Source organism: Microtus oregoni, unplaced genomic scaffold (assembly GCF_018167655.1).
Source record: "Microtus oregoni isolate MIOR12 unplaced genomic scaffold, Mior012 000003F_ref0000135, whole genome shotgun sequence".
NCBI lineage: Eukaryota > Metazoa > Chordata > Mammalia > Rodentia > Cricetidae > Microtus > Microtus oregoni.
Window position 1 is genome coordinate 15,013,603 of NW_024543062.1, and position 16,331 is coordinate 15,029,933.

A 16,331-nucleotide genomic window follows, 5' to 3' on the forward strand; every position below is an offset into this window, starting at 1 on the left:
CCGCAGGCAGAAGGGTTGCACATCCAGGAAGTGGTATCCAAGAGCCTTTCAGCTGTCCCCAGCCTTGAGAGGTGCTGGTAGGTCCCAGCTTGTCTCCTCACCCTGGGGACCTGCTCAGCAGCACAGACTGCCGAGGGGACTCCAACATGAGGCCGCAATACCAGTGCCACATCGCACAGTGTGGGGACAGACATGGAAGCATTGAGAATTTCACCAGAAGTCAAAATACTCAGTTCCTGCGGTGTGCCTGAGTGATTATGGGACTTCAGAAAACCGTAGGCTACCGACTTAATCAGCGGCTGTGAGCCAAGATGGGGAGATGGGGTGAAAATGCCAGGGATGAGGACCCTAGGGGCCCCAACAATGCTCTTCCACTTGGTCAGGTGATTGCCTCTCGGGGGTTTCAAAATAAAGACTTCCAGAGAAGACATTGAAATTATGACAAAGGCCGATGGTCTGTTTCCCCTGATCCAACACACCAGCTAGCACAGGGCGCTGTTGCCCTTACTACAGCACAGTGGAAAAATTTTTTTGGCTGCCATACAGTCTGCAGGGGCCACCAGCACCCTACCACCTGGGAGGGCCCACAAAGGATGGAGGAGCAGCGTGGTCAGACCGAGTCCTTTGCAGAGGCCACACCCGCCACCAGCTCTAAGACCCCAGCTGGTGCTTCTAGACTTGAAAGGTTTTTTGTTTTCGTTTACTTTTAATTTAAAACAAAATATTATTTATTTTATTTTGGTTTTCAAAATATACATTTATCTTTTCTATATGCATGTGTACTTTTTTAATTTTAAACATCACTTATTTCATTTTGGTTTTTAAAATATACATTGATCTGTTGTATGTGCCCATACACATACACCTGCTTATATGACACAGTATATTTGTAGATGTCAGAAGACAACTTGAGGAAAGTGTATTCTCCCCTCCATCATATGGGTCCTGGAGACTGAACTCAGGCTGAGTCTTGAGAGTAAGCACCTCTATCCACTAACCCATGTTGTCAACTCTTTTTTTTTTTACTTAAGAAAATGGGGCTTATGTATGCCAGGAGGCATAAGTAGAGATCAGAAGATAATCTTCAGGATTCAATTCTTCTACCATGTAGGTCTCGAGAATCGAACTCAAGTCATGAGGCTTGGCAGCAAGTGTCTTTATTCACTAAACTATCTCAGCCCGCCCCTGGACTCCAGCGTTTTAGGGAGACATTTTAAAACCTTCTGTGACAGCTTCCCACTGTACTGGCGTCACATCGATGGGGAAGACGCCAGGGATCTGAGGTGGACAACATGCCCACCAACAGTGCTCTGGATGCACTGCACAAGAACCTGTGTCTATCCTGAACAACAGCGTGTGCGTGTGCGTGTGCGTGTGTGTGTGTGTGTGTGTGTGTGTGTGTGTGTCCTCACTTGACATCCTTGGAGCAATGGGTTTATAAACATAAAGTAAAAGACCTCCAGAACTTATTCTGAATCAGTGCTTTCCAAGAAGGGGGTTCTTGTTAGAATGGACATGCTCACAACTGTCCTGGGTTTCTCCAATATCATTGTCCGAGCTCAGTGAGACAGAGACCCTGACACCTCCTGCGGAGTCAGCACCAGGAAGAGCATCTTAGGGGATGTTGGCCAGTGTGTGGACAGCTGCTTGGTAGACAGGGGACACCTTGCTTTGTGAAACGGTGACCTTAAAACAACGGAGTCTGTGACTGTTCATCAAGATCCCTACATGGGCTTGCTGTGGCAAGTCAGCTCTGTCCTCCCATAAGTTACCCAGAATCACTCCACAGCAGAAGGTTTGGGAAGCCCTGCCCTACTATCATCATAATGTATAAATGTTCTCATTAAACACTTTGCAGTGCCCGTGAGTTGCTTGCTCATCTCCATCCCTACAGCGTCCTGGGGCATCTAGAGACTCTTTCTCTCTCTCCAGATGTTCTAGCTCCTGGGAGGCACTATCCCCACACTGCAGGCATGCCCACCTCCCCCCATCCCCATACTCAGGCATTCTCACCTCCCTGTGCCAATGGGGGGCGCTATCCCCATACTGCAGGCATTCTCACCTCCCTATGTCCCTGGGGGGCGCTATCCCACACTGCAGGCATTCTCACCTCCCTATACCCCTGAGGGCGCTATCCCCACACTGCAGGCATTCTCACCTCCCTACACCCCTGGGGGGCGCTATCCCACACTGCAGGCATTCTCACCTCCCTACACCCCTGGGGGGCGCTATCCCACACTGCAGGCATGCTCACCTCCCTACACCCCTGGGGGGCGCTATCCCACACTGCAGGCATTCTCACCTCCCTACACCCCTGGGGGGCGCTATCCCACACTGCAGGCATGCTCACCTCCCTACACCCCTGGGGGGCGCTATCCCACACTGCAGGCATGCTCACCTCCCTACACCCCTGGGGGGCGCTATCCCACACTGCAGGCATGCTCACCTCCCTACACCCCTGGGGGGCGCTATCCCACACTGCAGGCATGCTCACCTCCCTACACCCCTGGGGGGCGCTATCCCACACTGCAGGCATGCTCACCTCCCTACACCCCTGGGGGGCGCTATCCCACACTGCAGGCATGCTCACCTCCCTACACCCCTGGGGGGCGCTATCCCACACTGCAGGCATGCTCACCTCCCTACACCCCTGGGGGGCGCTATCCCACACTGCAGGCATGCTCACCTCCCTACACCCCTGGGGGGCGCTATCCCACACTGCAGGCATGCTCACCTCCCTACACCCCTGGGGGGCGCTATCCCACACTGCAGGCATGCTCACCTCCCTACACCCCTGGGGGGCGCTATCCCACACTGCAGGCATTCTCACCTCCCTACACCCCTGGGGGGCGCTATCCCACACTGCAGGCATTCTCACCTCCCTACACCCCTGGGGGGCGCTATCCCACACTGCAGGCATTCTCACCTCCCTACACCCCTGGGGGGCGCTATCCCACACTGCAGGCATTCTCACCTCCCTACACCCCTGGGGGGCGCTATCCCACACTGCAGGCATTCTCACCTCCCTACACCCCTGGGGGGCGCTATCCCACACTGCAGGCATTCTCACCTCCCTACACCCCTGGGGGGCGCTATCCCACACTGCAGGCATTCTCACCTCCCTACACCCCTGGGGGGCGCTATCCCACACTGCAGGCATGCTCACCTCCCTACACCCCTGGGGGGCGCTATCCCACACTGCAGGCATTCTCACCTCCCTACACCCCTGGGGGGCGCTATCCCACACTGCAGGCATTCTCACCTCCCTACACCCCTGGGGGGCGCTATCCCACACTGCAGGCATGCTCACCACCCTTGTCTACCTCCAGTTGTGTCCTGAAGCTCAAGGATCCCATCCACATTTTCCAAAGGCCAGTAATGAGAAGCAGAAGCCAAGATCGCAAACCCTGCAGAGAAAGGACCAAAAACTTTAAATCACAATTCGGGAGGAAGGAACTGAAGATAAGAGCTGTGTATGACCCAAGCTCTCGGAGATTGAGAAAGAGTGAAATTGTCATGATGGCCACAGATCTAGCTGGAAAGGCATTAAGAGAAATTCAATACACATTCCTGGTTAAACAAAAACCACCACTTCAAATTAGAAATCGATGGCTAGTTTCCTAATTGGACAGAGCAGGACAAATAGGGAGGGACAACACCTCCTAACTCAAGAAAACAAAAGCCCCGTCCGTGTGTGGGTCCAGGGCTAGGAGCTGCCCATTAGTGTCAGGAAAGGTAGAAATGCCCATTATCGTACTATTACCTGGAGTGGCTTTAGAGGCAACGTCTGAAATAATTGGACCACAGACTGAAACAAGGTTTAAAATGACTTTGCAGGGGGAAGATGATAACCCCAATGTCGTGTCAGGCATCACAGAGGCCCTTAACAAACACTCCCCTGTGTCTTTTAGCAGTAACCTGCAAGATAGCACATTCTTCCCCTGTTTGTAAAGAGAAGCAGAATTCCTGCTGGAGGACCGGGGAGACAGCTCCAGGACAAGCTGCTTACCACACAGGCATGAGTACCTGCGTTCTGTCCCCAGACTCACATGAAACCAGGTGTGGTAGTAAATGCGTATGATCCCAGTGCTGGTGAGGCAGAGTCTAGGGGATCCTGGGAGCTCATAGACCTGCCAGGTTAGCAAAAACATGAGCTTCAGGCTCAATGAGAGGCTTTGAGACCCTGCATGCCTGCATGCACATGAGCATGCACACATACACACTCACACCAAAACATAAAAATAAAAAAAAAGTAAACAAGAATAGCTATAGCCAAGAATAAATAAGAGACCTGGTACAGGTGGGGTGAGTACTGGAGGATGCTGGGGACAGCAGAGGTCGTGAGCAGAGCTGGGGAAAAGCTTGGAAGTTGCAATAAGGGGACATTGGGTACCACATGTGTAGGCAGATGTTCAGTGGCTCCACTACATATAGACAGTTGGCTAGTGATAAAAGTAGCATCAATGACTTGTTCACCACAGGTGCTGAAGTCAGTTAGGCATCTGGGAAAAACATAAGATCTCAGCTCATACTTCAGATGGTTCCAAGTGTGAGTGTAACACAAAAGCTGAGCTGGAGGCTGGGTGGGATGGAGTGTGGCTTTAATCTCAGTTTGGGAGGTAGAGGTAAGGGGACCTCTGTGTTCAAGGCCAGCCTGGGCTACATAGTGGAGACCCTGTCTAAAAAGAAACAGGTGAGCCAGGCACAGTGACCTGTGCCTTGTGCCCATATGCTATTAAGGTTTAGGGAACTCGCTCTGCTCGTCAAAAATAACATTTTGAAGTAGTCATTAGTGAACTACCCAGCGCTCCTTTATCTCCATCACCCCAGCAATGCTCCCTCATCCCCATCACCCCACCAGTGCTCCCTCATCCCCATCACCCCACCAGTGCTCCCTCATCCCCATCACCCCACCAGTGCTCCCTCATCCCCATCACCCCACCAGTGCTCCCTCATCCCCATCACCCCACAAGTGCTCCCTCATCTCCATCACCCCACCAGTGCTCCCTAATCTCCAACACCCCACAAGGGCTCCCTCATTCCATCATCCCACTAGTGCTCCCTCATCTCCATCAGCCCACCAGTGCTCCCTCATCTCCATCAGCCCACCAGTGCTCCCTCATCTCCATCAACCCACAAGTGCTTCTTCATCTCCATCACAATGCAAGTACTCCCTCATCTCCATCATCCCACAAGTGCTCCCTCATCTCCATGATCCCAGCTCCAACGTATCCGTCCCTCCCTCTTGTGAGGTAGAAGGATTAGAAGTTCAGAGCCAACCTCCATGATATAGTGAGTTCTAGGTCAACCTGCTGCATGAGACCCTGATTCAAATAAATACATAAATAAATAGAAATTTTCTGAGGTTTTACATTTAGCTGATTTTGAAAATTTCTATGCAGGAAATAAACCGAATCAAACCGCAAGGCAACATTCATGAAGTATATATGACAGAAACTCAATTTCTTTTTTTTAGATGTATTCAATTTAACATATTAATAAAATTCCTGTGGGCTAGGAATATGGTTCAGTGGTAGAATGTTCTACTAATATGTGTGAAGGCCTGGATTCAATCCTCAGACAGAAAAGAAAGAAGGGGGGAAGAAGGGAGGAAGAGGGAGGGGGGAGGAAAGGAGGGAGGGAGGGAGAGAGGGAGGGAGGAAGGAAGGAAGGAAGGAGAAAGAGAAAGAAAATCTATCAATGAAGAGGAACTCAACAGAAAGCTTAGGAGCAGTAAGACAGTTGGAGGAAGAAGAAAGGAAAACATTATAAAGCAGCTCACCCTCCCAGCCGGACTTCTTCTGTTGGAATGGCAACCAAGATGCCAGATGTGTGAAGCCGATAGGTTCTGACAGAGATTCAGAGGGAGTCAGTGTCAGGTTGGCCTTTCCGGAGGACAATCTGGCTAAGTTGATGCAGAGGTTAAGGGCACTTTTTCTCTGGTGTAACTCTACTCCCAGGAATTTAACTCCGGAGGCTCTCAAATGTACAATCAAAGACCTGTACACAAAGTATTCTCTGTGGAATGTTCCCACAGGGTCGAAAACCAGAGAGCAGCCTGGATGCTCAACCGTGGAGAGCTGACTCAATAATCAGAGCGTATGTGCAGTGAGCTGGTGTGCAGCCGAAGAAACGGTGAAGAATGGCATGCATGGGTTGACATCAGAGTGGTGCTCAGAAGAGCTGGCTCTATAGCTTGCTGGTAGAATGCTTGTCTAGCGTGCGAAAACCCTTGGGCTCTAGACCCAGCAAAATACACGCACACACACACACACTTGGTTCCTGTAATGGTTTTGTTTGTTTGTTGACAATGGGTGTGCTCACTTGTCTAGCATGTGAAAACCCTTAGGCTCTAGACCCAGCAAAATACACACACACACACATACACACACACTTGGTTCCTGTAATGTTTTGTGGTTTTGCTTGTTTGTTGACAATGGGTGGGCTCACTTGTTAGCCCAAGCTGGCCTCAAACCTGACATCCTCCTGCCTCTACCTCCCAAGTACTCGAATTATCCATGTGTGAGACCATAGTGGGCTTACAGTGTTCTTTAATTGGTATTGTTAGGGAGAAGCAAAATCAACAACAAAAACTAAACCAAACCAGACAAACAAAAAAAACCCGGCAGGTTGGCAAGACAGATCAGTGGGTAAAAGTATTTTCTAGACAAGCCAGTTAATCTAAGCTCAATTCCCGATCCCATGGTGAAAGGAGAAAATTGACTCCTCCAACACACACACACACACACACACACACACACACACACACATGCACACTCTTAACAATTTCTTACACATTGTAGCTAGACAGGGGTAGGAAGCTCTGATACTCTGTTGCACAGGGGAGATTGACTACGGAGAGCAGCCATGTCCCATGAATCTCAAAGGCTAGCAGAATTCAGTCTAATTCTCAGGAAGCTGAGGCAGGAGGTTCACAGGTTTGAGGCCAGCATGGGCTGCATTGAAACCTTGTCTCAGAAAAACAGCACAAATAAAAAAAAGCTGAAAGAAGGGAGTTTGAACGTCTTTACCGTGAAGGGTGATAAATGTCTGTGGAGATGGAAGTCTACTCCGATCTCACAGTGGGTGCCCATACCAAGAGAAGACGTATGTACTTTAACACAGGTTCTGTGTTCTTAGGAACCAGTTCAAAATAAGGCGGGTCAGTGAGTGGACTCAGAAAGTGTGCCACCAAGTCTGCCACCCTGAGTTCGCCTGCTGGATCCACAAGGTGGAAGGAGAGAACCAACTGCTTCAAGTTGTCCTCTGACCTCATGCACACACTATGATGTGCACACACACACACAAACACACACTGTGACAAGCACACACACTGTGACAAGCACACACACTGTGACATGCGCGCACACACACATATAATAGATAGGTGTAAAAGAAAAGCTGATTAAAATAATAAGTAATAAAAATAATTTAACCAAATACAGTAATACAGATCTTCAAATCTTCAATTCCGGCGCTAGGGAAGGTGAGTTGAGGAGACAATAAATTCAAGGTCAGCCTAGTCTACGGAGTAAGAATGTCTCAAAAAAAAACTAAAATGAATAAATTTTAAATATATATATCAAAGTGATAACCAGGCATTGTGGCACACAACCTTCAATTCCAGCACTCGAGAGGCAGAGGTAGGTGGATCTCTGTGAGTTTGAGGCCAGCTTGGTCTATATAGTGAGTTCCAGGACAGACGGGGCTATGTAAAGAGACGTTGTCCCACACACACAAAAAAAAAAGAAAGAAAGAAAGAAAGGAAGGAAGGGAGAAAGAAAGAAAGAAAGAAAGAAAGGAAGGAAGGGAGAAAGAAAGAGAAAAAGAAAGAACGAAAGAAAGAAAGAAAGAAAGAAAGAAAGAAAGAAGAAGAAGAAGAAAAGAGAAGGAAGAGTCACATTGCTAGTAGTCCTGCTTTCCAAGCCTCTGACCTGCTTTCCTTGGCAAAACACTGCTAAGTCCCACCTTCAAAATTGGGGGTGCGGGGTGGGGGTGGGCGTCGTCTTGGGGCAGCGTTGACATGATAATCCTAGATGACAGCTAAAGTACATTTCACACCTCATCTCTTGAACCTCACATTGCTGGCTCTGTGTGCCAGTTTGGGTCTTCACTACTTTACACGCTGCTGTGATAAAATGTCCGGTGGGAAGCAACTCCAGGAAGGATTTTCTGCAGGCTCACAGTTCATCATGGCGGAGCAGGAGCAGCTCGGCCACAGTCAGAAAGCCGCGAGAAGTGAACGGACGCTGGCTCTCAGCTCGCTTTCTCCTTCCGGGTCGTGTAGGATCCCTAGCCATAGGATGGCACTGTCTACATTTATAGGTGGTGTTCCAGTTAGCTCTATCAACTTGACACAGCCTGGAGTCCTCTGAGAGAAAAGCCTCAACGGATGAATTGTTTAGATCAGATTGGGCAGGTCCGGGGGGCGGGGACATATCTTAATGGCTAATTTATATAGGAGGGCCCAGCTCACTGTGGGTAGCAGCATTCACTAGGTTGTCTAAGAAAGATAACTGAGCCTGAGGCAAAGAACAAACCGGGGTCCTCCACGATTTCTCCTTCAGTCCCTGCCCTGACTTCCCTCAGTGAGGGACTGCGACCTGGGAGTCACAGTTAAATGATTTTATCTGTGTTTATAATCTTCTATAGATGAATATATAATTAGAGACACAGTTTATTTGGTTACGCCAGATAAACCCCTTCTCCCCTCACCGTTGCTTTCGGTGAAAGTGTTTCATCACAGCCAGGGCAATCAAACTACAACAGTGAGTTTTCCTACCTCAATCAATTCAATCTAAAGAATTCTCCACACGCATGCCCAGAGATTTGCCTCCTGGATGGTTCTGAATACTGTTGAATTGGAAACATTAACCTTCACGGTTTTCCCCTGTCCCTTTTGTGTTCCCACACAACTCCCAAATGCAAGCCAAAAACAGAAAAAGTCCTCCACTGGGGCCTTAGGAAATTAATCAAGGCCTAATCCTGCAGGCAGCCAGGAAACAGTGCCGGGCAGTCTCCAGCTGGGAAAGGCTGGACTCAGAAAGGCTTAAAAATCCAAAGCTTTCGTTTTCAACGTCGATTTTTTTTTTTAACCCCAGAAGCTGAAGATATTTGGTTTTAAAAACCCTCCAGGGCTTGTTATTCAATTCATGTGGGAAAAAAAATCAGAAACAGAAAGAACATCTATTGGTCTTCAGAATCCACCTCTGCCACTAAGCCACGCAGACACAGTGTCCTTCCTGCCATCTCTAGTGAACAAGGCTACAGCCGGTTCTGGGCAGAAAGACTGACCAGTGAAGGTGTGGAGTTACCCCAAAACAAGCCCATGCAAAGGAGATGGGATGGGAGATTTGAGATGAGCACGTTTGTCACCATTGCGTTGGCATGAACCCCAAGGCAGGACAAAGCACCCACGCCGCTCCCCTTGTCCTCTGACTACAGCATGAATCTCCTACACGTACAAAGTCAGGGGACAAGGCTGCTTAAAAGGAAGGAGGGTGGGGGCAGGTGAGCCCCAGAAAAACGGCATTCTAGGTGGTTAACGAGCGGGATGACTGGACACAGGAGCTAGAGCAGCCTACACGGAGCCGTGGCCCACCTTGGAGCAGGAAAGCAAAAGCAGGGGAGGGCAGCCAGCCTCTCAGGTCCTAGACTAGACCGATGTCACACTGTGGGAAGGTTCACCTGGGATTACCAGGTCTCCCACTTTGTATTCGATAAAGTGTAAATCTCAGCACTCTTTAAAGAAACTTCTCTTTGAGACCATTACAGATCACCCCCAATTAGTCAAAATCCATAGAACATAGAGCAAGCGATCACGGGTACCCAGGCCCAGTTGGTGTATCTACGATACAACTCCGGCAAGGAACATCAGGGAGCATCTCAGAAGGCAAGGGTAGGGGTTTCCAAGGGCCAGAGGACCAGAAAATCTGCTGTGAAACTATATGCCCTAGAAATAACGAGGCAGCCTTCACCATGATTCTTCAACAGTATGGCTGCATAAACAAGACCCGAACAGAGCCAACAATAGTTATGCCAGTGTGAAAGGGGGCTATCACAGGGCCCCAACCCTAAATGGCAAACTGCAGGCAGCTAAGAAATGCTGACAGTATGATAATTATTTCTTCCCAGCCATGAACTACCTCATCTATTTTTGCTTATTTTTCATTTATATTTATTTAATTTTGGTTTTTCGAGACAGGGTTTCTCAGTTAGTTATGAAGACAGTCTTTGAACTCGCTCTGTAGACCAGGCTGGCCTCGAACTCACAGAGATCCGCCTGCCTCTGCCTCCCGAGCACTGGGATTAAAGACATGCGCCACCACCGCCCAGCTCGTTTTTGTTTATTTTTTTAAGGCAAGGTCCTTTGTGGACCAGGCTGACTGTGAACTCAGAATCTTTCTGCCTCTGAGTGCTGGCATGATAGGCGTTTACTAATTGTGCTGACTCAAGGTGCCTGCTTTTAAAAGATGTCAGAAATACAGATGTTTTAAATTGGATTTTGAAATTTTTTGCCGATGCTAATATCGCCAGTTTTTTTTTTAATTAAAATCGTTTGGTGTTAATAAGATGGGCTAGACCCAACCCATAGGCTCCTTGAACTCCCAACAGGGTCAGATCACCCACACAGTCCTCGAAGTTTCGTAAGAGCAAGACAACCTCGATCTTTTATGGAAAAGGATAATATATGGCTGTTTTCAAACCGCGAAGGTGAAAAGCCTGTCACAGTTAGTCACATGGCCGCCTCAGACTCCCACAGGGATGGCAGGCCGGTCTCAGGGAGCAAACAGCCTCGAGGGCTGAAAATAATGGCGTGGGAAAGGCAGAGAAATGAGAAGGACGGGGAAGGAGGAAGGGAGAAGAGAACGAAAGAGAAACAAAGACAAAAGACGGGGGAAGATGACCGAGAAAAAAGTTGGAGACGGGAGTAAGGAGGGGGTGAGAGAACAGAAAGAAGGAAGAAGTGGGAGAGAGGTTTTAGTCTACAGCATAACCATAAGCCAGTTCTTCAGAATTCATTTTTCACGCATATCTAATGTTCCACTGATCTAATATCAGTTTGCTTTGAGGAGTTGGGAGGGAGGGAGAGAGAGAGAAAGAGAGAGAACTGAGTGTCAACACTCAAATCCTCCACGTCTTATCTGGCTGGCTCCCTTTGGGAATGTTCCTTTGGGCTCTGCTACCAAAACACTACAGAAGCCTCTCTGCGGTGGAAAAGTTGGTCTCTCTCTGTAGATGGCCTTAGACACCAAAGCTCTTTTTACTGAAGAAGGTTGCCTGCTATCTCGACGGTCTGCAATGCTGTTCCCCGTGTTTTTCATAGCTACCTCTTTCTAATCTGGGTCTCCATTCCCTCTTGCAAAACTTCCTGATTCCAGCGCATCTTGCTCTGTTTTCTCAGCGTGATGCCCCACGACCATGTTTTAGTTATGGTCTTTTGTCTGCCTCATCATCTTGATCTTTGAAGGTGGTAGAGGGAGGGGGGTCCATCTCTTCTGTATCATGTGTCTGCTGCATCAAATTACAGCCTTTCTGTGTGTATGCGTGCATGTGTGTGTGAAATTCAGGTTTCTGCATTTGCAGCCTCCCGTTTTAAATGTTAGTAATTAAAAACATAACTATATAGGTAGAATGAATGATAGGGTATAAAAACAACTTGACAGATATAATTAAACATAAACATAGAATGACCACAGAATATAATTATATGCATAAAATATATTTATAAATTTAGCATCTTCTAGAAAAATCTCTACTTGCTATGTTTCCATGTTTTTGATATGGAATAAACATTGTTTTTAAAAATTTTATTATGGGGCAGGAGAGATGGCTCAGTGGTTAAAGCTCTGCCTGCTCTTGCAAAAGGACATGGGTTTGATTCTCCGCACCCACATGGCAGTTCACAACCATGTATAACTCCAGTCTCAGGGGAGCTGATGTCCTTTTCTAACTTTCACGCGCATAGGACATCCATATGGTGCACAGACATACATGTAGGTAAAGCATGCATGCACATAAAATTCTCTTTTAACAACTCCATTGTGAATACATATACTTATTTATATATTTTTGTTTCATTTCAAGACAGCATTTTCTCTGTGTGTTGCTGCCTGTCCTGGAACTCACTCTGTAGACCAGTCTGGCCTCGAACTCACATTGAGATGCACCTGCCTCTGCCTCCCTGCGTGCTGGGATTAAAGAAGTGCACCACCACCACCTGGCTTATATATTATTTTTTGGCTGGCCCAGCAAAGATGGAGAATGATATTTCTGCTGTGACCCGGTGGTTACAGAAGTCCTTCGTAAGCTACTTCATAAATAACAGCTGTCGTTGTCTGTTTTGTATGCCAAGCAGAGCTGTGAAGTCTGGGGCTGTCCTGGAATCGGCAGTCCCCACGGCCAGGAAGGAAACTAGGTAACGACGCAGCTTGCTATTTTTCTCAAGTTTCCAGTCCCTCGTTGCAAACACCATCTATAAAAGGACATGTTTATAAACTTTGACAAAGTGGCCGGCAATCTTGATGAATGCCATTTATGGGTTTGGATCGACCAATCTCAGCGCTTCCTAGGTCACCCTGGGGAACAGAGGGTTATGAACCAGGACCTGGGGTGTATGTGAGAGTGTCTCAGATGAGTGTGGGGGTGAGTCCCCTCTCCGGAGTCCCCCTTCCACTTCTGGCTTCCCTCTCAAGTGGGAACTTGGAGCTACATGGGCTCTAACTACAGCTCTTAGAATTCGGCGTCAATAACAGCTCACGGTCACAGTCACAGGGAGACTCGGAAGGTGGTGGCACCCCAAAGGATCTCGTACCATCTTTGAGATTTCTAAAACTAAGCGATCACTCACATGGTAGATACCTGGTGACCTGGGTCAGGGTAGACACCTAAACACGGGGAGCTGAAAATGCAGGTGGCCTCAGCTGGGACCCTGTTTACAGGATATCAGCACTGTCTTTACACAGACAAGGCACGGAAGATGGTTGGTGGCTGTTTTCTGAGTCCTGCCTTGTGCATATGGACAGGGATGGAGCCGGAAGGAAGCAATGAAGGATAACAGCTTATCGCGAGTTTTCTGTGTCACTCCTAGGTGACCCCCCACTAGGTGTAAGTTCCCCTAACTCCCTCCAGATGGCGTCCTCTCATTCCTGTGAGCTTGAACTAACCACTCCAGCTACAGGCTTGCCATTGACTGGCAGCTGTGCAGGTGCATGTGCCCAGGTGGGAGCCAGCTCTGTGTGCTTCTTAAGCTGCTTTGGGCAATCCCAAGGACACTCCCATCCTTGGCAAGTGACATCCAACCCTGACTCTCACTCTTTGTGTCTGGGCAGTCCCTTGGCTTATGCGTCAACCCTGTGCCCATCTGGGGCTCTCATGGTCGGGGAGCCTGTCAAGGGTCAGGTTTTCCTAAAGTCTCCTTTGGGGCTTCTTGGGCTTTGGAGATAGGAGGGGAAATCCAAAGAGGTCTTGCAGAGAAGTCTGGATATTATTTTTAAAAAAAATAATAGACTAAGTCCAAAATGTAAGAAAAGATGTAAATAAGTTGGGGGGTGGGGTGAGGAAGTAGAGTGGAGAGGATGAAAGAAACAAGGAACAGAAACAGAGGAGAGGAAAGGAAGGAGGAAAACTGGAAAAGAGAAAAGATGAGCGGGGAGGCAGAAAGAAAGGAGGGGAGAGGGGGAAGACCATCTCTTGGCTGTGCCCTGTGGTCAGTGGAAGCAGAAGGAAGAAGGACAAAGGAGCTACTAAGGATGGGAGTGGAAACAAGAAGGAATCCCTCTCAGCTTAGTCTGGGACTTTGAGAGGCACCTAGGATCCCTGGCCTAGGCTCCGGGAACCCTCGGCCGTTATTGAGGGTGCTCTACCAGGAGAAACTTTGTTCTCCCCAACATCAGGTCAGGTGCGAGGCATCTACACAGAACAAAGCTGAATTGGCATCACTGAAGTTCAGGGTCCAGGATGCTAGTTCATGTGTGGAGTGGACATGTAAATATGTGCAGACATGTATGCGTGTGTACAGACATGTGGGCAGAAACTCAGCCAAAGGACAAATTCCGCAAATGGCCCTTGATGTTTTCTCTCCTCAGACCAGCAATCCGCACAGTTCTGGGTCTGACTGACTGAAGATGCCTTTTGGTATAAGCAGCACCCCCATATCAGAAGGAAGGGAGATCTTTCCCTAAAACAGTTTCAGTATGTTCTCCAGAGCCTCATCCTCTCTGCTGCACTTCACCATGGCTACCGTGTTGGCTTGTGAGCACTGGCTGGGCAGGGCCCCTGTTAAGAGACAGGCTGATTCGGTTGATCAGTTCTGCTGGGAACCCCAGTGTCTCTGAGCTGAGTCACAGGCTTCTTCGCCGTGACCCACCAGGCTTTCCCAGCAATGGGTCAGACATGCTTGTTCTTTGGCTCTAACCTTCAACGAGAACCCCAGTCCCAGAGGACCTACCGCAAGCAGGCTGGAAGCCTCTTCCTATTCGCCCCCACTGCAGATGTGGCAAGCCTCCTATCTGTAACAGGGCTGTGATTTGGACTTCTAAACAAGTGTCACCTTGTACGTCTAAAAGGGGGAGTTACAATAGCCGAAGGTAAGTGTTCTGGTCCCCACACACACACCCTCGCTGTGCATGTCCAGCACAAATGGAAGGCACCACATCGTGGTGGCCAGGACCCTTGGAAGGGACAGTCCACAGCACCATGAGGTTGGAGGCACCAGGGAGAGTTCCCATGGTAGTGATCTACGTAGGCACAAGAAAGAGCAAAAGGCTCTTTTAATTAAGAGTCTGCCTAATATGTCTCCTTAATTAGAAGACAACACCTAACCTGGATCAAGAGGCAGCTGGGACAGAGGCCAGCTTCCTCACCAGAAGCCTGAAGGCGCTGGTCACACCAGAGTTGTTGTCTCAAAGGGCAGAATGTATTTTCTGGGGCTTCGACTAATGGTTTGTGGCATACCCCAAAGGCAAGGAGCAAAGCATACAATCATCGGAGCAGGAAGGGATCTTACCTGGGTGCTCCTGGGATCTGGGCTGGGTTCCGCACATCTGTAAGGAAAGGTCACAGGGTAAGTGCGGGAACAGCCTTCACAGACGCATCCCAGCTGCCTGGGCAGAGGGGGCATTACCTGAAAGCTGCTGAAGGACCAGAGTAGCCAGGCCCAGCGGCAAGACAGTGCTGGCAGGTCCCTCATAGTGGGAACCAGGCAGTGGGTCTCCCACAGCCTGCCGGGAACCTCTCTACCTCCAACTTCCTGAGGACAAGGGCATCTTCATCACAGGTCTCTAGCCACAAAGTCTGTCCCCTAAAGTTTATGCCTGAGCTCAGTTGGGAAGATTCTCCTCTCCAAACTGGAGTCTTCAGGGACCCAGAGTCTGGATGCAGCTCCGGGTTGAGTATGCACTCCTCCTTGGTTCTACCAGCATCCCCAAGGTCCTGGCTGCTGCTGCTGCTGCTGCTGCTGCTGCTGCTGCTGCTGCTGCTGCTGCTGCTGCTGCTGCTGTTGCTGGACAGGCCAGGGCTCAGGAGTCTGTGTCCTGGGCCGGAGACTGGCCGGCACTTGCCTCCTGTCTCAATCCAGAGCTCAGAGCTCAGCTCGCAGCTTGGAGCTCAGCGATGTCTGCGCTGCCTCCCTCTGCAGCTGAGCTCCGCCACACCTCGTTGGCCCAGAGTCCAGCCCGTGGCTTTGGGTGGAGAGCCAGAGTGATGTCAGTGGGCCTCAAACTTTGTTCTCCTCTATTTATATCCGTCCCACTCTGGCTTTTCCTGGGTCCTAACACCAGTCTGCTAGGAACTGCTAAGCCCTTCCCGGGACGGCAAGCCTGGGCTGTACATGGGGGGGGGGGGGGGTGATGAGAGTGTGAATGGGGGTGCGAGTGTTGGGGAGGTTGTGAGAGTGAGAATGTGTGTGAGGGTGGTGTTGAAAGTGTCAGTATTCGGGGTGAGAAAGTGTGTGTGTAGGTACGTGCGTGTAAACGTATGTGTCAGAGTATTGGGGGTGCAAGAAAGTGGGTATTGAGGGCTAGTGTATATGGGTAGGGGAAGTAAGAATAGGCGTAAGTGAAGAATGAAGAGAGGGGTAAAAGTGGAGGAGTGTGACTGCGCGTAGGTAGGTGCGAGCAAGTGTGTGTGGGTGTGAACGTAGGGAGATACAGGTGGCAGAAATATGTGTGGGGTATGGGTGAGGGCAAGCCTATGCATGATAAGATACCAATGGCTCAAGACTTTCCTAGTCACCGTGTGCTTTCAAGTGTGGGTGTGTACAAGTGTGTGTGTGTGTGTGTGTGTGTGTGTGTGTGTGTGTGTATGAGTGTGGAGATGCGGGAGGGGTGAGA

The 16,331-nt window shown here is 49.3% G+C and overlaps 1 protein-coding gene across 1 annotated transcript in view; it reads right to left on the minus strand.

Moving 5' to 3' along the window:
* Nucleotides 1-15,375, minus strand: part of Adgrd1 (adhesion G protein-coupled receptor D1) — a 117,974-nt gene extending 102,599 nt beyond the window's left edge. The window contains exons 1-3 of the mRNA XM_041648529.1: nt 15,125-15,375; nt 15,008-15,044; nt 3,324-3,407 (exon numbers count right to left, since the gene is read on the minus strand). Of these exons, the coding sequence (XP_041504463.1) occupies nt 3,324-3,407; nt 15,008-15,044; nt 15,125-15,190 (187 nt within the window). The 5' untranslated portion in view covers nt 15,191-15,375. The remainder of the gene's footprint in view (nt 1-3,323; nt 3,408-15,007; nt 15,045-15,124) is intronic.
* Between the last annotated feature and the right edge of the window lie 956 nt (nt 15,376-16,331).